The sequence below is a fragment of the Equus caballus genome, chromosome 10, assembly GCF_041296265.1.
Source record: "Equus caballus isolate H_3958 breed thoroughbred chromosome 10, TB-T2T, whole genome shotgun sequence".
Taxonomy (NCBI): domain Eukaryota; kingdom Metazoa; phylum Chordata; class Mammalia; order Perissodactyla; family Equidae; genus Equus; species Equus caballus.
Genome location: NC_091693.1, coordinates 77,432,036 through 77,448,847, shown reverse-complemented (window position 1 = coordinate 77,448,847; position 16,812 = coordinate 77,432,036). Strand labels below are relative to the sequence as shown.

The 16,812-nt window shown below is 37.9% G+C and overlaps 1 protein-coding gene across 9 annotated transcripts in view; it reads right to left on the bottom strand.

The window, feature by feature from the left end:
- The window catches only part of PKIB (cAMP-dependent protein kinase inhibitor beta), a 98,898-nt gene that overhangs the window by 63,326 nt on the left and 18,760 nt on the right, over positions 1 to 16,812 (bottom strand). For all 9 annotated transcript variants that reach the window (XM_023651005.2, XM_070223700.1, XM_023651002.2 and 6 more), the window contains one exon: positions 12,341 to 12,438. Coding sequence is in view for 1 of the 9 variants with exons in the window: in XM_003362368.5 (XP_003362416.2) it covers positions 12,341 to 12,438 (98 nt within the window). In the remaining 8 variants the exon portion in view is untranslated. The remainder of the gene's footprint in view (positions 1 to 12,340; positions 12,439 to 16,812) is intronic.

Sequence of the window (16,812 nt, the reverse complement as noted above, 5' to 3'; positions counted from 1 at the left end):
CTCTACCAGTCCATACTTAATGCCTCATGGGAGTTCCCAAAACTAGCTGACTGAGGAAGAGAAAACTTGGGTCTGGCTTACAGATGGTTCTGGATGGTATGAAGGCGTCATTTGAAAGCAGACAGTTGTTACACTACAGCCCCTTTCTAATAAATCTCTGAAGGACAACGATGAAGGGAAATCCTCCCAGGGGTCAGACCTTTGACAGTGCTGAAAGGTGCTCACATTGCTTGGAAGGAAAAATAGCCAAAGGTACAAAAGTGTACTGATTCATAGACTGTGACCAATGGTTTGACTGGATGGTCAGTAATTTGCAAAAGAAAATGATTGGAAAGTGGTGACAAAGAAATCTGGGGAAGAGGCATGTGGATAGACTCCTCTGAATGGGTAAGAACGAGGAGATACTTGTGTTCCATGTGAATACTCACCAAAGGGCGACCTCAGCAGAGGAGTATTTTGATAACCAAATAGATAGGATGACCTATTTTGTGGATACTGTGTCTCTTTTAACAGCCCCTGGTGTCAGTGCCCAATGGGCTCATGAACAGCAGCCATGATGGCAAAGGTAAAGATTATACATAGGCTCCGCAACATGGAGTTGCCCTCACTAAGGCCTACCTGGTTACAGCCACTACTGAGTGCCCAATCAGCCAACAGCAGACGCAACACTGAGTTCCTGATATGGCACCATTCCCCAGGATCATCAGCCAGCTCTCTGGTGGCAGGTTGATTATACTGGACTGCTTCCACCAGAGAAGGAGTGGTGCTTTACTCTTACTCCAATAGACGTTCTTGATATAGAGATGCTGTCCTTGCATGCAATACTTCTTCCAAAACTATCATATGTGGATTTACAGAATGCCTTACCCACCATCATGGTATTCCATACAGCATTATTTCTGATCAAGAAGTTCACTTCACAGCAAATGAAGTCCAACAATGCTCATTCACTGCTATTACCATGTTCATCGTCTTGAAGCAGATGGCATGATGGAACAGTGGGATGGCCTTTGAAGATGCAGTTACAGTGCTTGTGAGGTGGCAGTACTTGACGGGGCTCTGGCAATATCCTCCAAGAGGCTATATATACTCTAAATCAGCATCCAATATATGACATTCTGTCTCCCCAGATAGGATTCATGGGTCCAGGAATCAAGGGGTATAAATGGGGGTGGCACCACTCACTATTATCCCTAGCAAAATTTTGCCTCCCATCCCTGTGATCCTATGCTTTGCTGGTTGAGGGGTCGTAGTTTCAAAGGAAAGAGTGCTTCCACCAGGAGACACAACAATTCCATTGAACTGAGAGTAAAGACTGATACCAGGCACTTTAGGCTCCCCAGGCCTCTGAGTCAATAGGAAAAGATGGGAGTTTCTATATTGCCTGGGGTGATTACCAAGTGGCAATTGGGCTGTACTACACAATGGAGGGTCGGGAATAAAGGAGATCCCTTAGGGCGTCTCTTATTACTGCCATTGAAAACCACAGTTCAATTCACAAGTCAATAAAACCCACAAAACAACTGCTAATGGCTCAGACCCTTCGGGAATGAAGGTTTGGGTCACCCCACCAGGCAAAGAATAATAAACAGCTGATGTACCTGCTTGAGAGCAAAGGGAATATGGAATATATGGAATGGGTAGTGGAAGAAGGGAGTTGTAAATACCAGCTATGACCATGTGACCAATTCCAGAAATGAGGACTCTAAGATATGAGTATTTCTTACTTATTTGTTATAATGTTTGTGTGTGTATGTTTGTATCAAATATATTTGCTTTGTTCCCTCTCGTGTGCTTATCATCTAACATAAGATATATTAATAATAGCTGACTTTACATCGCTGTATTTTAAGTTACAGGACATGAGGAGAAGAGTGAACACCCAATGACCTTGCATCCTCTTCTGGGGAAGGGATAGCATGCTTTCAATTACACACTGGATGGCTGTATCATGTCAGGTGGAAGTATGACTTTGTTGTTGTCTTGATCTTGAGATTAAGTCTGATGTGAGGAAATGGGTATGGGTGCTAAGTCGACAAGAAGTGGACTGTGATGGTCAAGTTTATGCATCAACTTGGCTAGGCTGTGGTCCCCACTTGTTCAATCAAACACTGATGCAAACGCTGCTGTGAAGGAATTTTGTAGATGTGATTAACATCTACAATAAATTGATTTAAGTAAAGGAGATGATTCTCAATAATCTGGGTGGGCCTGATCCAATCATCCGAAAGACCTTCAGAGCAGAACTGTGCTTTCCTTGAGGAAGAAGAAAGCCAGTACGGACTGCAGCATTAGTTCTGCCCCAGAGCTTCCAGTCTGCCCTTCCTGCCCTAAAATTTCAGACTCTTCTAGCCAGCATCCACAAATACTTAAGCTGATCCTTTGCAATAAGTGTTTTAATATATATCTTCTACTGGTTCTGTTCTATGGTGGAACCCTGACTAATACAATTATGTTCAAATTATGAGGGCATATAAGAGTGGGACATATTAAAGTGATTTCCACTAAAAAATTTCCATTAAAAAAAGGGAAGGTTGATTATCCATTGCGATTCTCAAAGGTATACCAGAAATACAGCATTTCTATGAAGATAGTGGAAAGAGATATGAAACTAAAACACAGTCTGGTAAATAACTTGCCCCAAATCTACAAAGAAGGTCAGAATTTTAAACTAGATTTCTGACAGCCAAGTTTATCCTGATCCTAATTACTTGAATTAACTCATTTGATAAATGAATGCGTAGTTTTCTAGACAATATTCACCATTATGAAGAAAGTCTATTAGAAAGAATCATGAGTTTTCTTCTACTGAAAACAGTACTTGGAGAAACAATGATGAAGCTTTGGAATTTCATAAGAACCAAGTAAAATCTAAAAAAGATAAGCAAACATCAGCCTAAGATTTAATTCAAAATGCAAGGAATGGGAATGCTTGAATTTTGTTTCATTTGAGGGTTTCTTTTCTTTAACCACAAATATGTCAGAGGCATAAAATCTAGATCAGGAGCAGAAAGCTGTTAAAAGCTAAGACACAAGCGAAAGAACCAGTGCCCAATTTTCTCTCTTAGTCCTTGGAGGTGGAGGCCCCAGTTTGATGCAGAGCATTCCCAAGTAGCAAAACTAGGTCTGACATTCCCCTAAACAGTGATAGCCAGAGAAAAGGCCAGTTAACACCATGTCATTATAAGGAAATTAATTCAGCAACTTACATGCCATTTTCTCCTCCGTTTCAAACAAGCTCAGCCAGAAAAAAACACTTACTTGCTAATCCTCTCATTTTATCTTTTCTTCCCTGATACATGACCTCCTCCTTAGGATAAATCCAAGAAGCGTAGGGAATAATATCTCTATACTGTATGCTTCACTTAACCTAGGCTCCATGTGGCCAGTTTCAACTGCATGGGATTTAGTCTGATCTGAAGGTTATTGCAAGCTTTACAAAATGACAAGGCTGATTACATCAAAGGTGCCTTCTAGCAATAAACTCAGTAGCAACAAAGTAAAGCATAGTTTAGTAATTAACACGCTTGAGTTTCTCAATTTTCAAAAGACAGTCACATGAGTCTATACTAAGGACTATGAAAGCTAGCATCTATAAAGATCTGCCTGGCTCTCTACTCTAGTCTCCCTCCAGATCACACATCCCCCAAAACTAAGGGTGTTACAAGTTCCCTTTAACCTGTGGCCCCACATAAGAGTCTCTGCTTTAATGCCCTGGATAGTACTCTACTGTCTCCAAAATGGGCCTCTGCACTAGCCTATCCAGCTTTCCTAGGGCCTGAATGTGAGGCAGTCCCAGCCCCAACCCTGGAGCCCCACTATCTGTGATCAGATCTCTGTTTATCTGCCTGGATATCACCTACTGCCAGACTCTATGTCACCATGGCCCGCCCACCCACCGGGACACCATCTGCTGCATCTTCCTGGTCTTCCCAGACTCCGACCTCCTGCCTCTCAGGACAGCCTCCTGTTGACATCATCATTCTCTCCAGGTGATAAGCCCACCAGCTTGGCCGGACTTTCTCCCATCAGCTGAAATGAGTTCCAATTTCAATGGCTGCTTCCGCCCTGGTGGGTGTGTTCTGTCTTTAAAAAACAAACGAATCCATCCCTCTACCACCAAGTTCTGATTCTGACATTAAACTGCTCTACGCCCTACAAAATATTTCAATTTAACAGGTTTCAAGCTTAATTAAAAGAGACTGTGAATTGCTTCACAAAGAGTTATGGGTGTGTGATATGCTTAAAAAGATAAAAGTCGTGTACCAACCTGTACTAAAGAAACCTGATAGACAGTGGAATATTTTCACTGACACCACAGAGGTGAAAAGCAATAATCAAATTCAGTTTTCCAAAGAGCCTGCCATCCAACCGCACATTTATAATGACATAAATTGAAAAAAGTAAGTGACGATAACCCTTTAGAAGGTACATAAAATGTCTACACAATACAAAAACAAGTTCCAACCCCAGTTAGAGAGGTTGTCAGTCTATACAACTATGATATAGATATTTTGCCCCAATTTTAAGACAATTTTTTAGTTATGCATAGGGCCTTAATTTAAAACAAGTGACAAAAATATCGTCAATGTTAGACCATGTAGCCACTAATACTCTGCATAGAAACAATGTTTTCACCAACATAAGTTTAATAAGTTAAAGGTGTTCAAAACAAAGGTAAGAAACAGGAGCTTGAAACTGGAAATTCACTTAATAGAAATCAGACCCAATGAAATTCAATCACATTAAAAATTTATTAAACAAATAGTCATATAGGCATTATTCAAAGTGCTTCACAAATATCAATTGATTTAATCTTCTTAATAACTTTATAAGATAGGTACTATTGTCAGTTCCATTTTACAAGTAAGAAACCTGAGACAGAGAGGTTACGTAATTTACCTGAAGACAAATAGCTAAAAAATGGCACAAGAGGGACTCAAATGTGCCCTCAATGATTTGCTCCACTGCGCTGTGCCGCAAATGCAGGGTATCTCTGAATGACTAAGACTCATGCAGTGGCAAAGCAAGGTACAAAATAGAGATTTGACTTCTAACATTCCACCAAATCTTTTGTTTCATTCAAATGTTCACCTACTGTCAGAAAGACTATGGAAATCCCAGACGGTGGGCTAGCAAATTGCCATAAGCAAAACAGCCAAAGAAATATTATAAAGTACTGTTGAAATTACAACGTGATGTGGTGTGATTAAGTTATGATATGCATTTACTGAAAACAGACTCCACAAACTAACATGCAGAATAATTTTAAGTGAAGTGGCTCATTTTGGGTAGCCCTCTAGCATCAGCTCACAAAGTTGAGCCATGTCCCACATAACAAACAAGTAACGTATAACCAAAACCCAAACTAAACCAAAGAAGAGTCTTCACAGATAGGCAACATGGATATGACTTTGAGAGACACTGTCCTTCCAGCCACCCTGCAGCAGCCGTGCCCACACATACAGAACCGTTATACACTGAAGACTAATAATAATCAGGGCCGACGCCATGGCTGAGCACTTAAGTTCCCTTGCTCCACTTCGGTGGCCCAGGGTTTCGCTGGTTCGGATCCTGGGCACGGACCTACACACCACTCATCAGGCCATGCTGAGGCAGCATCCCACATAGCACAACCGGAAGGATCTACAACTTGAATATACAGCTATGTATTGAGGAGCTTTGGGCAGAAGAAGAAGAAGAAAAAAGCTCAGGTGCCAATATTTAAAAAATAATAATAATCAGCAGCAGCAGCTAAAATATTCATGACATCTTCCAGCAATCTGAAGATACATCATCTGAGACAAACAATAATCAGCTCATGCGCAGCTTTTGGACAATGATTTCATTTTTTCAACAGTTATGTCCTTGACCTTTTAGGGCTGCGTTTAAAAGCAACCATAAGTTCCTACATTTCCCTACCAATGGATTTTTATTTTTTATGACTATAGTTAAAATTTCTTTGTTATTTACAAGGCAGGATAATAGGCTGACAATCAAAATACTGTCTGTTCTCAAGCATCTGTAAATTAGGACTTTATAGGCTGAATTTATGTGTAAAATAATCAAATTAGCACACTTTTAATAAGAACATAATTAGGTGCAACTTGATACTTAACACAAGATAAATCTTCACTTTCAATATATCACCTAACTTTCCAGCATGTAGTCAAGAATACTGGTTTTGTTTATCTTGTAAATGTATAAAACATCTTGGGAAAACAACTTTGAAACAAGTAAAATTTAAAAACCATTTGCAAGACTTTTAATCCCAGGAGTTGCATTAGTTTAGAAGTTTAAAATAAAAATGAAATGATGAATCATTTGTCCTAACTCCATGTACTATAAATGATATAATTGCAATACCACCTTACACCCGAGACTGGGTCTGGTTCAGGGAAATTGCAGACCTGAGTTGGAACTGAAAAGCCTTAGTTAATCAGCGAGTCAGTTCTCTATCTCCAGCACAATCTTGGCACACCCAAACCTTGCAGAAACAGACACGTCCCATTTCTTAACTGGCCACCTGTTAAAAAGACAAGTGCAGAGCAAAATGAAGCTGACGAGTAACTGGAAAAGAGATGACTTCTGATCACCAGTGAAATCTGATTTACCTGGCCACATTCCACTACCTATTGGGACAACTGGGACAGAGTGTTTTATCCAGGGGAAAGAGGCAACAGTTAGGTTTACCTGCACAGGGAGAGAGCGATCATAAGGAAAAAATGATGGATTAAAACCATACCGTAACCAGCCATTCTGAAGCAGAATATCAGGCACTTTCCTGATGAGGTGGTCCTAAGAATCCATTATCTTACTTCTCTACATCTTTTTAAACATAAGTAGCATGATGAAAAGAACAAAAGACTAGAAAGCTTTCTGTATCTTCCCTATGCAATTGTTTGATTTTGAGGTTTGGGCTGGGTATTTCAAGGAATGGTATTTCAAGGCCATTAACCAGCTGTGTAACCCAGAAAGTCATTTCACCCCAAGCCAGCCTTGTTTTCTTCATATGCAGGTTAATCCTCCATTGTGGTTGGCCTGGGAAAGTCCTAGTTTATTTACATTTTCCTGACTTCCCCTCTGGTTCTGCTTTTGTCATTTTCAAAAATTCCCAGTGTTGATAATATATAAAGACATAAATTGGAAAAAAAATATTTTCTCCTAACTCTTCCAGCAATAACATCCTGTCATCCATAGGCCAAATTTAGGAGTAGTGAAGGCCACTAGATGTAAACAGCAAATGTCTTATCAAGGAAAACACAAATTCCACCAGAGAGAACAGAGCTAGAACTATATATAACTCCATAGATCGCAAAAACATAGTGCTGTGAAAAGCAGTGTGACATTATTTTCATAAATTTTGAAAACACAAACCAGGGCTAAATATTGGAATGGTTGCATAAATACATGGGTAAAAGTACAAAATGGATTGGAACAATACACACTAATTCATAGATGCTTCCGAAAGGAGACAACTAATTGTGGCACTTTATTTCTTTAAAGAAGACTTCAAGCAAATATTATCAAACAAAATGTGTCAATTCTGTGAGGTTGGAATTGATTTTATTCTTTGTTCTTCTCTGCATTGTTTAAAGGTCTGAATGTATAAATTACCTAGTGGAAAACAGCACATGGACTACGGAAACACAGAGAAGATGGAGCTAATCAAAGATAGGCCTGGAAAAGTAAGCATAGAGTATTGAAATAGCTCGTTTATTTAGCTGGTAAGCATAACTCCCAGTCAACCACAGTCTGTTGAGTTGATATTACAGGCAACCAGCAATTGCTGTATTGGCTCATGTTGGCGTAACCTGGCTGTAGAACAACCATCTGAGGTCCTATTGGCCTTCTTAATGGCTAATTCAAGTTATTTGACGGTTGATACCAGCAACATGACTGAAACAGAGGAACTGATTGCAACACAGATACTGAGTTACAACCAAAGCCCCGACAACTTTAAAACTCATCTAACACGCACCGTACAGGTCATAACGCATTGTCCAAGACCCTTTTGCCATGACAAAAAGAGGTTGACAATATAGGTCGCTTAGTATAATTCAAAGAGCTAGAGACTAAGCTAAAAAAGGAATCTTTCCAGTATCTAAGGACAGACAAATAATAAGCAAATGCTAACAAATGGAACAACTGGTCCCATGTGTTTTGTAATGTCAAACATGTTTACTATTTCTCACTGCACATTTCAGAAAGATTTTGTTTTTATAAATCTCCGGTTAGGGAGAGAGGGACTTTCTACACTAATGGGCATCATTTTAACTTTCTGGATTGCTTAAGGCATTATCCCAAGATAAGACTGTAGGTCCCCATAATAACAGTGCCATTTCTTGAGTGTCTGTTATAGGCTGAACACTTTAAATTAGTTCGTTTACACTCATTATTTTATTCCATTCTTACCCCAGTCCTGTGAGACATATACAATTACTATCTCCATGACTCCGATGTAGGAACTAAGGCTCAGGGATAAGAAATTTGGCCAAAGTCTAAGAGTTAAGTGCAAAGCTGGTGTGCCTGACTCCAAAGCGGCCTCGGAGTCCCTTACTGCACTGTCTTCAGGGAAGCCCTTTCCACATCAGTGATCTCAATAACAGATCCTGGAACTTTTGTCCTCAAAGACGAGTTAACTACCAACCCTTCATCCCCAGCCCCTCGCCATCCCGTATATGAATCCTTTGTGCTATATTCCTTCCTAGTGGTAAGAAGCTTCTGGAACCATCTCGGTTACCAGAATTAGCTTGTTATAATTTCAGGCAGCCATTCCTTTGATTAAAAAAAAAAATGTGTCTTCCTCTGATTCCCATCTGCTCACCCTCCTCAGTCACACAGAACAGATGACATTCCTCACGTGGTTGAAGAAAGTGAGCACATCCTTCCTACGACCTCCTCAAAGTACTGACCATCAGCCACTTGTAATATACGCTCTTTTGGGTCTCCTCACAATCCACTAGTCAGTTTTTCTCCAATCAGCATTTCCATTCTGGCAGTTCGCAAACCCTGGGGAATTGCAAAGTGTCTTCAGCTCTGTGTACTCAGTGCCCACAACAGTGCCTGGCACAGGGTAAATGACGTAAGTGTTCAGTAAATATTTACTGAATGAAGGAATGAGAAAATGAGTTTTGCAAATACTATGAACATTAAATAACACTTGTTTTCATCAGTCGTAATTAGGCTAAACTGTCAATGACCACCCCCACTCTCGTATACATTCCCTTTTCTCTCCTTTACAAAGGTGTCTGTTCTGCTCTTAGGATTGTTGGTTGTTTTATTTGCTTTGTTGCCCGTTTTCCCCTCCAGAATTCAAGATTTACAAATAGCTTTTTAACAGTCTTCAAAAGTGACAGCCTGGCTAGCATGAAAATTAACAAGATTTATTTCTTTATCTTAGAGTTGTGCTTGTTTGATTTTGTGACTCTTATTTAACACAAAATGGCTAAGCCTAACTTTTGCTTTTATTACTCATAAGAAGAAGAAAACCTTTTTTACATTTCTTTTGGCTACTTGCAGGCCATTTTCTGAGGATGGTCAATAACACGTATGCTAAGTGTGTATCTAAGAACAAATAAAGATGCATGCTTAAACTAACATTTGTTTAGCAAAGGTATTAGAGCTCGGGTCTAAGCTGTATTTTTTTTTTTTTTAGATTTGTATATTTCCAGGCATGTCTTATGAGCCAGCAGGATGGATCTGCCAAGGATATAACTTCACGAGGACCTAAAAGTCTTTATAAGTAGGACACGATGATGGCTGTTAGCCAACCCTAGGACCAAGACCTTTAAGCTTCCTAAGAAAAAGCCACCTATTAACAGCAAAAAATGTACACATTTTAAGGAAAAAAGATATCACCTCTTTTCTAATAATTATAACCTTTGAGAAGCAGCATGTACTACTTAAGATTAAAGACTCATAAGTTAAAGCACTTGAGTTCTAATTCAGCTCTACCACTTATTAGCTGTGTGACCTTGGCCAACCAACTTAGCTTCTCTGAGCCTCAGCTTCCTAATTGGTAAAATGAGAATGATAGTAGTTCATACCTCTTAGATTGTTGTGAAGATTAAATGAATTAATATTTATAAAGTATTTAGAACCAATTCTAGCATATATTATAAGAACTTTAAAAATGTTAGTCATTGTTTAAATTTATTGCATTGGCTAAAATTTATAGAACAATGCTAACTATAGGTGATGCAATTGGGCATGTAGCAAGTCTCTAACGTTTGTCTGTTTTCTTGAAATTGTTTTTTCACAATTTAATAACATCTCTCTATTCCTAAATTACTATGTTGTACTTATCTGTGTTTTCTTAAAAGAAATATAGCTGCATTTTATCAAATGTCATTTGGAATCTATTAGGAAGTAAAACAATAGGAGTTTTATTCTTTAGTTTATTCTTTAGACTATGAAATTATTTTAACAAATTTCCCAATATTGAGCCACTTGTACATTCCTAGAATAAACACCATTTGCTATTTTATTGTTTTGTTGATTTCTACAACGTTAGATTTCCCGTATCTAACATTGCAATGAATTTTTGTGATTTTTCTTTCTTGTGCTACTTTTACTAGGTTGTTTTTTGTTTTTTTAGTATTACACTTTTTACTAAATGAGTCAGAAAAATGCTTCATCTCTTTTGTAGAGTTCATAGAGCATGGGATAATGTGTTCCTTAAAAGTGTGTATTTTCAACCACTGATTATAAATACCTGATATAAACAAGATACTTTGCTCATCTAAACAGAGTATTTTAGTTCCTGCCAAATCTTTCTATCCAAGCTGGTCAAGGACATAGGCTTAAGTATCAGATAAAATTAGGCTCAGATCCTAACTTCACCACCCTCTAGTTAAATGTGTGCACTTGGCAAGGTGCGCTTTATCACAGGGAATAACCGTACCTTCCTTATCTTCCCCACACAGAGATACCGTGAGAATTACATCAGATTATGTTTATAAATCACTATACACTCCACCCACAATAAAGACTCCATCAATTATTTTATATGTTAGTTTTAATTTTCCTTAAAGAAAAAGTCAATGTTTATGATTTTACTTGCTATTTTTCCTTATTATGGAGATTTTAGTTGTTTATGTAGAAATATGAAGGCTTTTGATAAAATTTTTGGTGTGAAATTCCTTCAAAATAAATGGTAGATTCAATTAAGGTATATTACTCTCTGCTGACACAAGTTTAAAAGTTAAATTGAAGTAAAAATGTTCTGATAACACATGAAAATGAACCCATGGTAGGTTAAAAGGAAAGTTGTGCTGGTTTTGAGAAAACCAGGCAATGAGCCTAAACCAAATTTAATGTCTTCCACTCTTTCCTGTTCCCTTGGAGCTTTGTTCTCCTGGGAATCCGAGAGTGGGAGGAGGATGTTAGAGCCTTCGCAAGGGCTGCAGCTGACTCCATCCTCTCTGATCCACCGTCTCAACAGCAACAAGGGAGCCAGTCTCTCACTCCAGGAGGGAAAACACAGCACAACAGGATTGAAGTGGCCTCAAATACATACCCTACCATCATAACAGAAGTGTTGTGAAATATTAATAAGATTGCAACAGGAATGTAGCCTCATGTTTAAAGGACACGTAATTTGTGTAGGTGAATATGAGTATATAGAGATACATACAGTATGATAGTACATATACAGATGAGTATATACAGAGATCTATATATATTTATATTCACCTACACAAATAGATGTCTTTTATATATGTATATATCACTGTTATATATATGCATTTATACATATAAAACAAACGCTATCTATATGGATATATAGATATATATCACCAGCACAGAGAAACCTGTTTCTCAAAAAAGTATTTGAGATTTATGTCACCCAGTCAGCTTCATCAAGAAAATTTGCTTGTACGTACTGATTATAAATCTATTACTATGGTCTCTGAGAAGATTAGTATTAGAATAGTAGTAAGTTTATAAGACCTGATAGGTAACATTATGAGCTTCTCTTCTGTCTTAAAGGCTATAAATCTAAAACATTATTTTGGTGGACCAGCTGCGTCTGCTGAGAACAATTTAAATGAGCCCAGCAACAAATGTAAACATCAAACCAAGCTTGGTCGCTGTGCTGATCACTGGTCCCTGGCAGACACAGATGGAAATGTGTATCTCAAGTTCTCGACATGCATTATTTCCTTTTCATTTAACATTAATAATAGATTCTATGAAGCTCTGATTAAACTATATTGATTTGTTTTCTAAAATAAAGACCTCCCATGCTAGCTTTTCTTTGCTATCCTCTGGCTTTATAGCAACAAAGATATTTTCAGGAATAATAGCAGGATCAATGGATCAAATGTGTACCTACCTCTATGTCTTCTGCCCCGTGTGGCCTCAATAACTTGATGGTTTCCAGCTTCCCCCAGATTTCTCTTGATGGAGTGGCTTTTCAGTATCCCATGACCCCTGAAGGAAACAAAGGGGGAAAGAAGATTTATTAAGAGAAATATCTTTTGTTCCTTCTGTCTTTTGGAAAAAATAAATGATTCCTTGGACAATAACATCTAATTTAATGCCAAATACTACACAATTTTCCAACACTGTTCAATGTTATTTTTTCATTCCTCATCCTGATTTCTTTTTCTTTTATACTTCTCTGATTTATAGGAGGATGGAATCTCTTCTTTGAGTAAGCATCCCAATACTCCCTTATAAATGAGGAGTGTGTTTCTTTTTATTTTTTTGTTCACCATTCAAACCCATCAATTGTATTTTGAGCAATCTTTCCTGTGTTTTGCTATAAGACTGTGTAACATGAGCAGCTAGAGGCACTCCTACTAAATAGCAACATCAACGATATAGCAATATATATATTTTTCTTCAGTTTCTCAAATTTCTATTGAAAGTACGCTGAGTGACAGCCTTCCTCAAATGTATGATTTTAAAAGCAGTAAATCCCTGTAGCAGTTTGTCTTTGAATTCCGATACCGGGGAGCAAGGACACTGTTTCCCTCAATTATATGATATGGTGATTGCAATTCTGGAAGAGACAATGAACCCAGTAAAATCCAGCCCACATACAACGCTTCAGCATCAAGAGATAACTTGAAAATTTGCTATGAATAGGCATCCGACCCACTTGCATGGTTTTCCTGTTCATATCCTTTTAGGTATGTATATATCAAAAGCCCCCATTTTAAAACTAATAATACAAAAAACAACTTAGTTACCTTCATTTCCAAATATACTCTTGAAAGTGGTGGCTACAACTGAGCCATCCTTTCACTTGGGCAGTCTACACATTTGAGCAAACACATAGTAAACACTTAGTTGTCCTAGATGAGAAAGCCATGTTTCTTTCATATTATAGAGATCATCTGTTCCTTTTTCTGCAAAGTGTAGGGCCAGGAATGTCAAAATTCCTATGCTTGTATGAGCCGTCTAACTTTACTAGAATCATTCAGAGTGGGGGAAGAGTCCAGTGCTGTCTGCTGTTTTCTTCTCTCCTCTCTTTCTTCCTAATAAACCACCAAATTCTGTCTATTCTAGGCTCATAATGTTCCTCAGCTTACTGTTCCTTCCAGTTCATCCCCCTAGGCACCATCTAGCTCGAAGCTTCTTACTCATACCTTCCTCCATCTCATGAACTCTTACAGAGATGATGACATCTCTCACTAGTCCCTGGTTCGAGGCATGTTCCTTCCAATCCATGTTCCACAGACCATTCACATCGGAACAGTAACTGAATTTTTAATTTGTATAAAAGCTAAGAATTATATATGGCGGAAATATTTCACCACGATTCTCAAATAAAGTATCTTTTTCCCCACATGCCAACAACATTATGCTAGCCATATTTTAAGTTAATTTTCAAATAATTCCATTACTCTTCTCTTTTCCTTTCTTCTCACATTTCCTCATAGCTTACAAGTAATCCAGTAAAAGAAAGTCCTAAGGGCACTACAATATAGAGATGGAAGCACTGAACTTAGCCCCAGTTCCAGCTCACCCATCTATCAGCTGTTGACTCTGAGCACTCATCTCCTTTCTTATAGGTAAATGACAGAGCCTTTCTTATCACCTGGGGATGAAAATATTTATCTTGCTGATCTCTCCAGGTTGCTCTGGGAATCAAGGAAGATCACATACAATAAAATGCCAATTCTGCAGCATTGTTATTACCCTCCCTGAAGAACTACAAAAGTAAAAACTGTGCTTCTCGTGCTTAACACTAGATTCAGATTGGGATCCTGGAAAGGTAGCCGTGGTCACAGTCCTTTTGGGATTGCAATGTTGTAAAGAGTTTTGTTTTGACTTCCAAAGGGAAAAAAAATACCAAAGGAATCATACGCTAATATATTTGAATTTCCAAGACATGCTGAATCTAAAAGGGAAAGAAAAGGCAAAGGAGCTCAAAACAGTGACAAATCTTAATTGGCTCAAACTGCTGTTTGACTAAAATAACCCAACTGTCATCTGTGGCACAAATGTTAATACCATCTCCTTGAAACCCAGCTAAGGACTCCAGATATTCCTGGACACTTTCTAATGGGAAATATATGCCTATTCTCCATCATTGTGTTGTAGGTTTTTAATTGAAGAATGTGGAACATATATAACAGGAAGAGTTTGTTTTGCTTCTAAAAAGGAAATGAAAAATATCAACCCAATATCATTTCACATACAAGCAGCAGTGTGGCCTCAGTTCAAGGAAGTTTTACTTTGAGACTAAGAAAACCAGGGGGATATATTTGAACTCATGTATCTAAACAAACCATGAAACTGTAGAAATTAAGTATAGAACGAGAAGAGCAGAGTGGTAGGAATAAAGACCACAGCTATATTTTCTTAAAATTTGGTGAGATGAATGTTAATTAGAGTTCACAAAGTTTAAATTTTCCTGTGAAGAAAAACAACACTCAATGAAGTATAATTTTTTTCTTTGAAAATTATTGTCCCATATTAAGAAGGATCTATAATTTTGTTCATTCATTCATTCATTCACTCAGATATTCAAAAACCAATTCTTCCTGAGTTCCTCCTGTGCGTGGCTGGTTTGGCCCCCCTGGCCACAAGAGGCTGGCAATGAATGCCCAAAGAATTGCATGAACAGGCCACATAAAAAACATCCTGCTTCTTCCATCTAGAATGCGCATCACCCTTCACTCTCAGGAGCAGGCCCTAGACCATCTTTAAAGGCCCAACTCAAACGCTGCTTCATTTGTAAAGCTCTTTGGAACTGCACCAGTTGGGTATTAATCATAATCCCTGCCCCTGGATCCCTTTGTTCATAACTCTCTGATGCACTTATCACCGTCTGCTTGCATTACAGCTGTGTGTGTGTATCAGTCTTCTCCAGCAGGCTGTGAACGTCTTGAATGGCCATGTTTTATTCATCCATCTACAGGACTTAGTGAGATATGCTGTTGGTACTCAATTAGTGATTAGTGAATGGAAAATTCATGCATCTGTACTTGCATGAGCAAAAGATATATCATAGCTTTAAAATGAAGCATTGCAAATGTTTTACGCTCACCCTTACTCCATGCACACCTAAAAAGATGAATTTATAACTTTGTGAAAATACGGAAAACTTGTGTATTCATTTATAAAAGTGTTCACCACAAAATCAGCATCATTCTATTCAAATTCTTTTATTTACTTATTCTTAGGTTTCCCTCTAACTGACACTTAGCCTATTCTCTTCTATTTTTTCCTACTATATATGCCTGATTTCTACAACTGTTGTAGTTTTTAAACTAACCTACTAACTAGATCTTTGGCAATTGCAACATTTTCAAGAGCTTTAATGGTTATTGTATGTGCATAAAATTGCAAATAACCTGTTTGTCAATTCATTAATTCAGCAAATATTATTGTCTACAATGTGGTAGATACCATGGAGGAAACACAGACCCTATTTCAGGGGACAAAGGGGTAAAGCTAGAGTAGTTGGTAATAAATATACACAGATAAACAAAATCAAAACTGTATCTAAGTGTCACATTTCTAACTTATCTGAAATTATTAATTAAAAAAATCTTTTGATTGAAACATCAATAGCTGAAGAATGAATTAAGAGGAACTGAAGAAAATAACTAAGAATTAGAGATATATTCGTGTTTCAGATTCAGCTAATAAAAGCAGTTAAACATCCAGTCTAATCATCTTCTTAGTTGCAAGTCAATACCATCAACATTTGAAATAGCCAAGTACAATCAGGTTTTCTAATCAAAAATGTACTGACTGCATTGTACAACTGCTTTTACACAGCAATTTGGCAAAGTTGACCAAGAGTCTTAAAAATGTTGATAAACTTTGACCCCATAATGCCACTGTGAGACTCCCCTGACCCTTCAGCTCCCAGGATAAACTCTCTTTTTACTTTGTCGTTGGCGCTGCTGCCAGGAGGAAGAGGAGATAAAGGGATTTGAACAGTTAGTAACATCTGCTCTACATCACAAACCTTGCATTTTACACTTTGCATTTTCCTCCATTTAATCATCACAATTAATCTACCACATAGTGGACTTGATTCAAAGCTCAGAGATGGTGAGATACCTCCCTAAGGTCACATAGCTAATAAGTCACAAAGACAGGAATCAAGATCAGCTCTGTCTGACTCTAAAGTCTGTGATAGATCCACTATGCGCCATAATGACTCACAAGATTCTTGAACTATTGACCTAGATTTTATATATAACTTTTCCTCTATACAACTTTTTTCTTATGACTAAACAGAAGTTCCTTGATGCTTATTATTTTGGTTCTTATCTCAAAGCTCTAAGAAAATGAATTTTTTTTGAGAACTGACTCAAAAACAATTTACTTATTCACTTC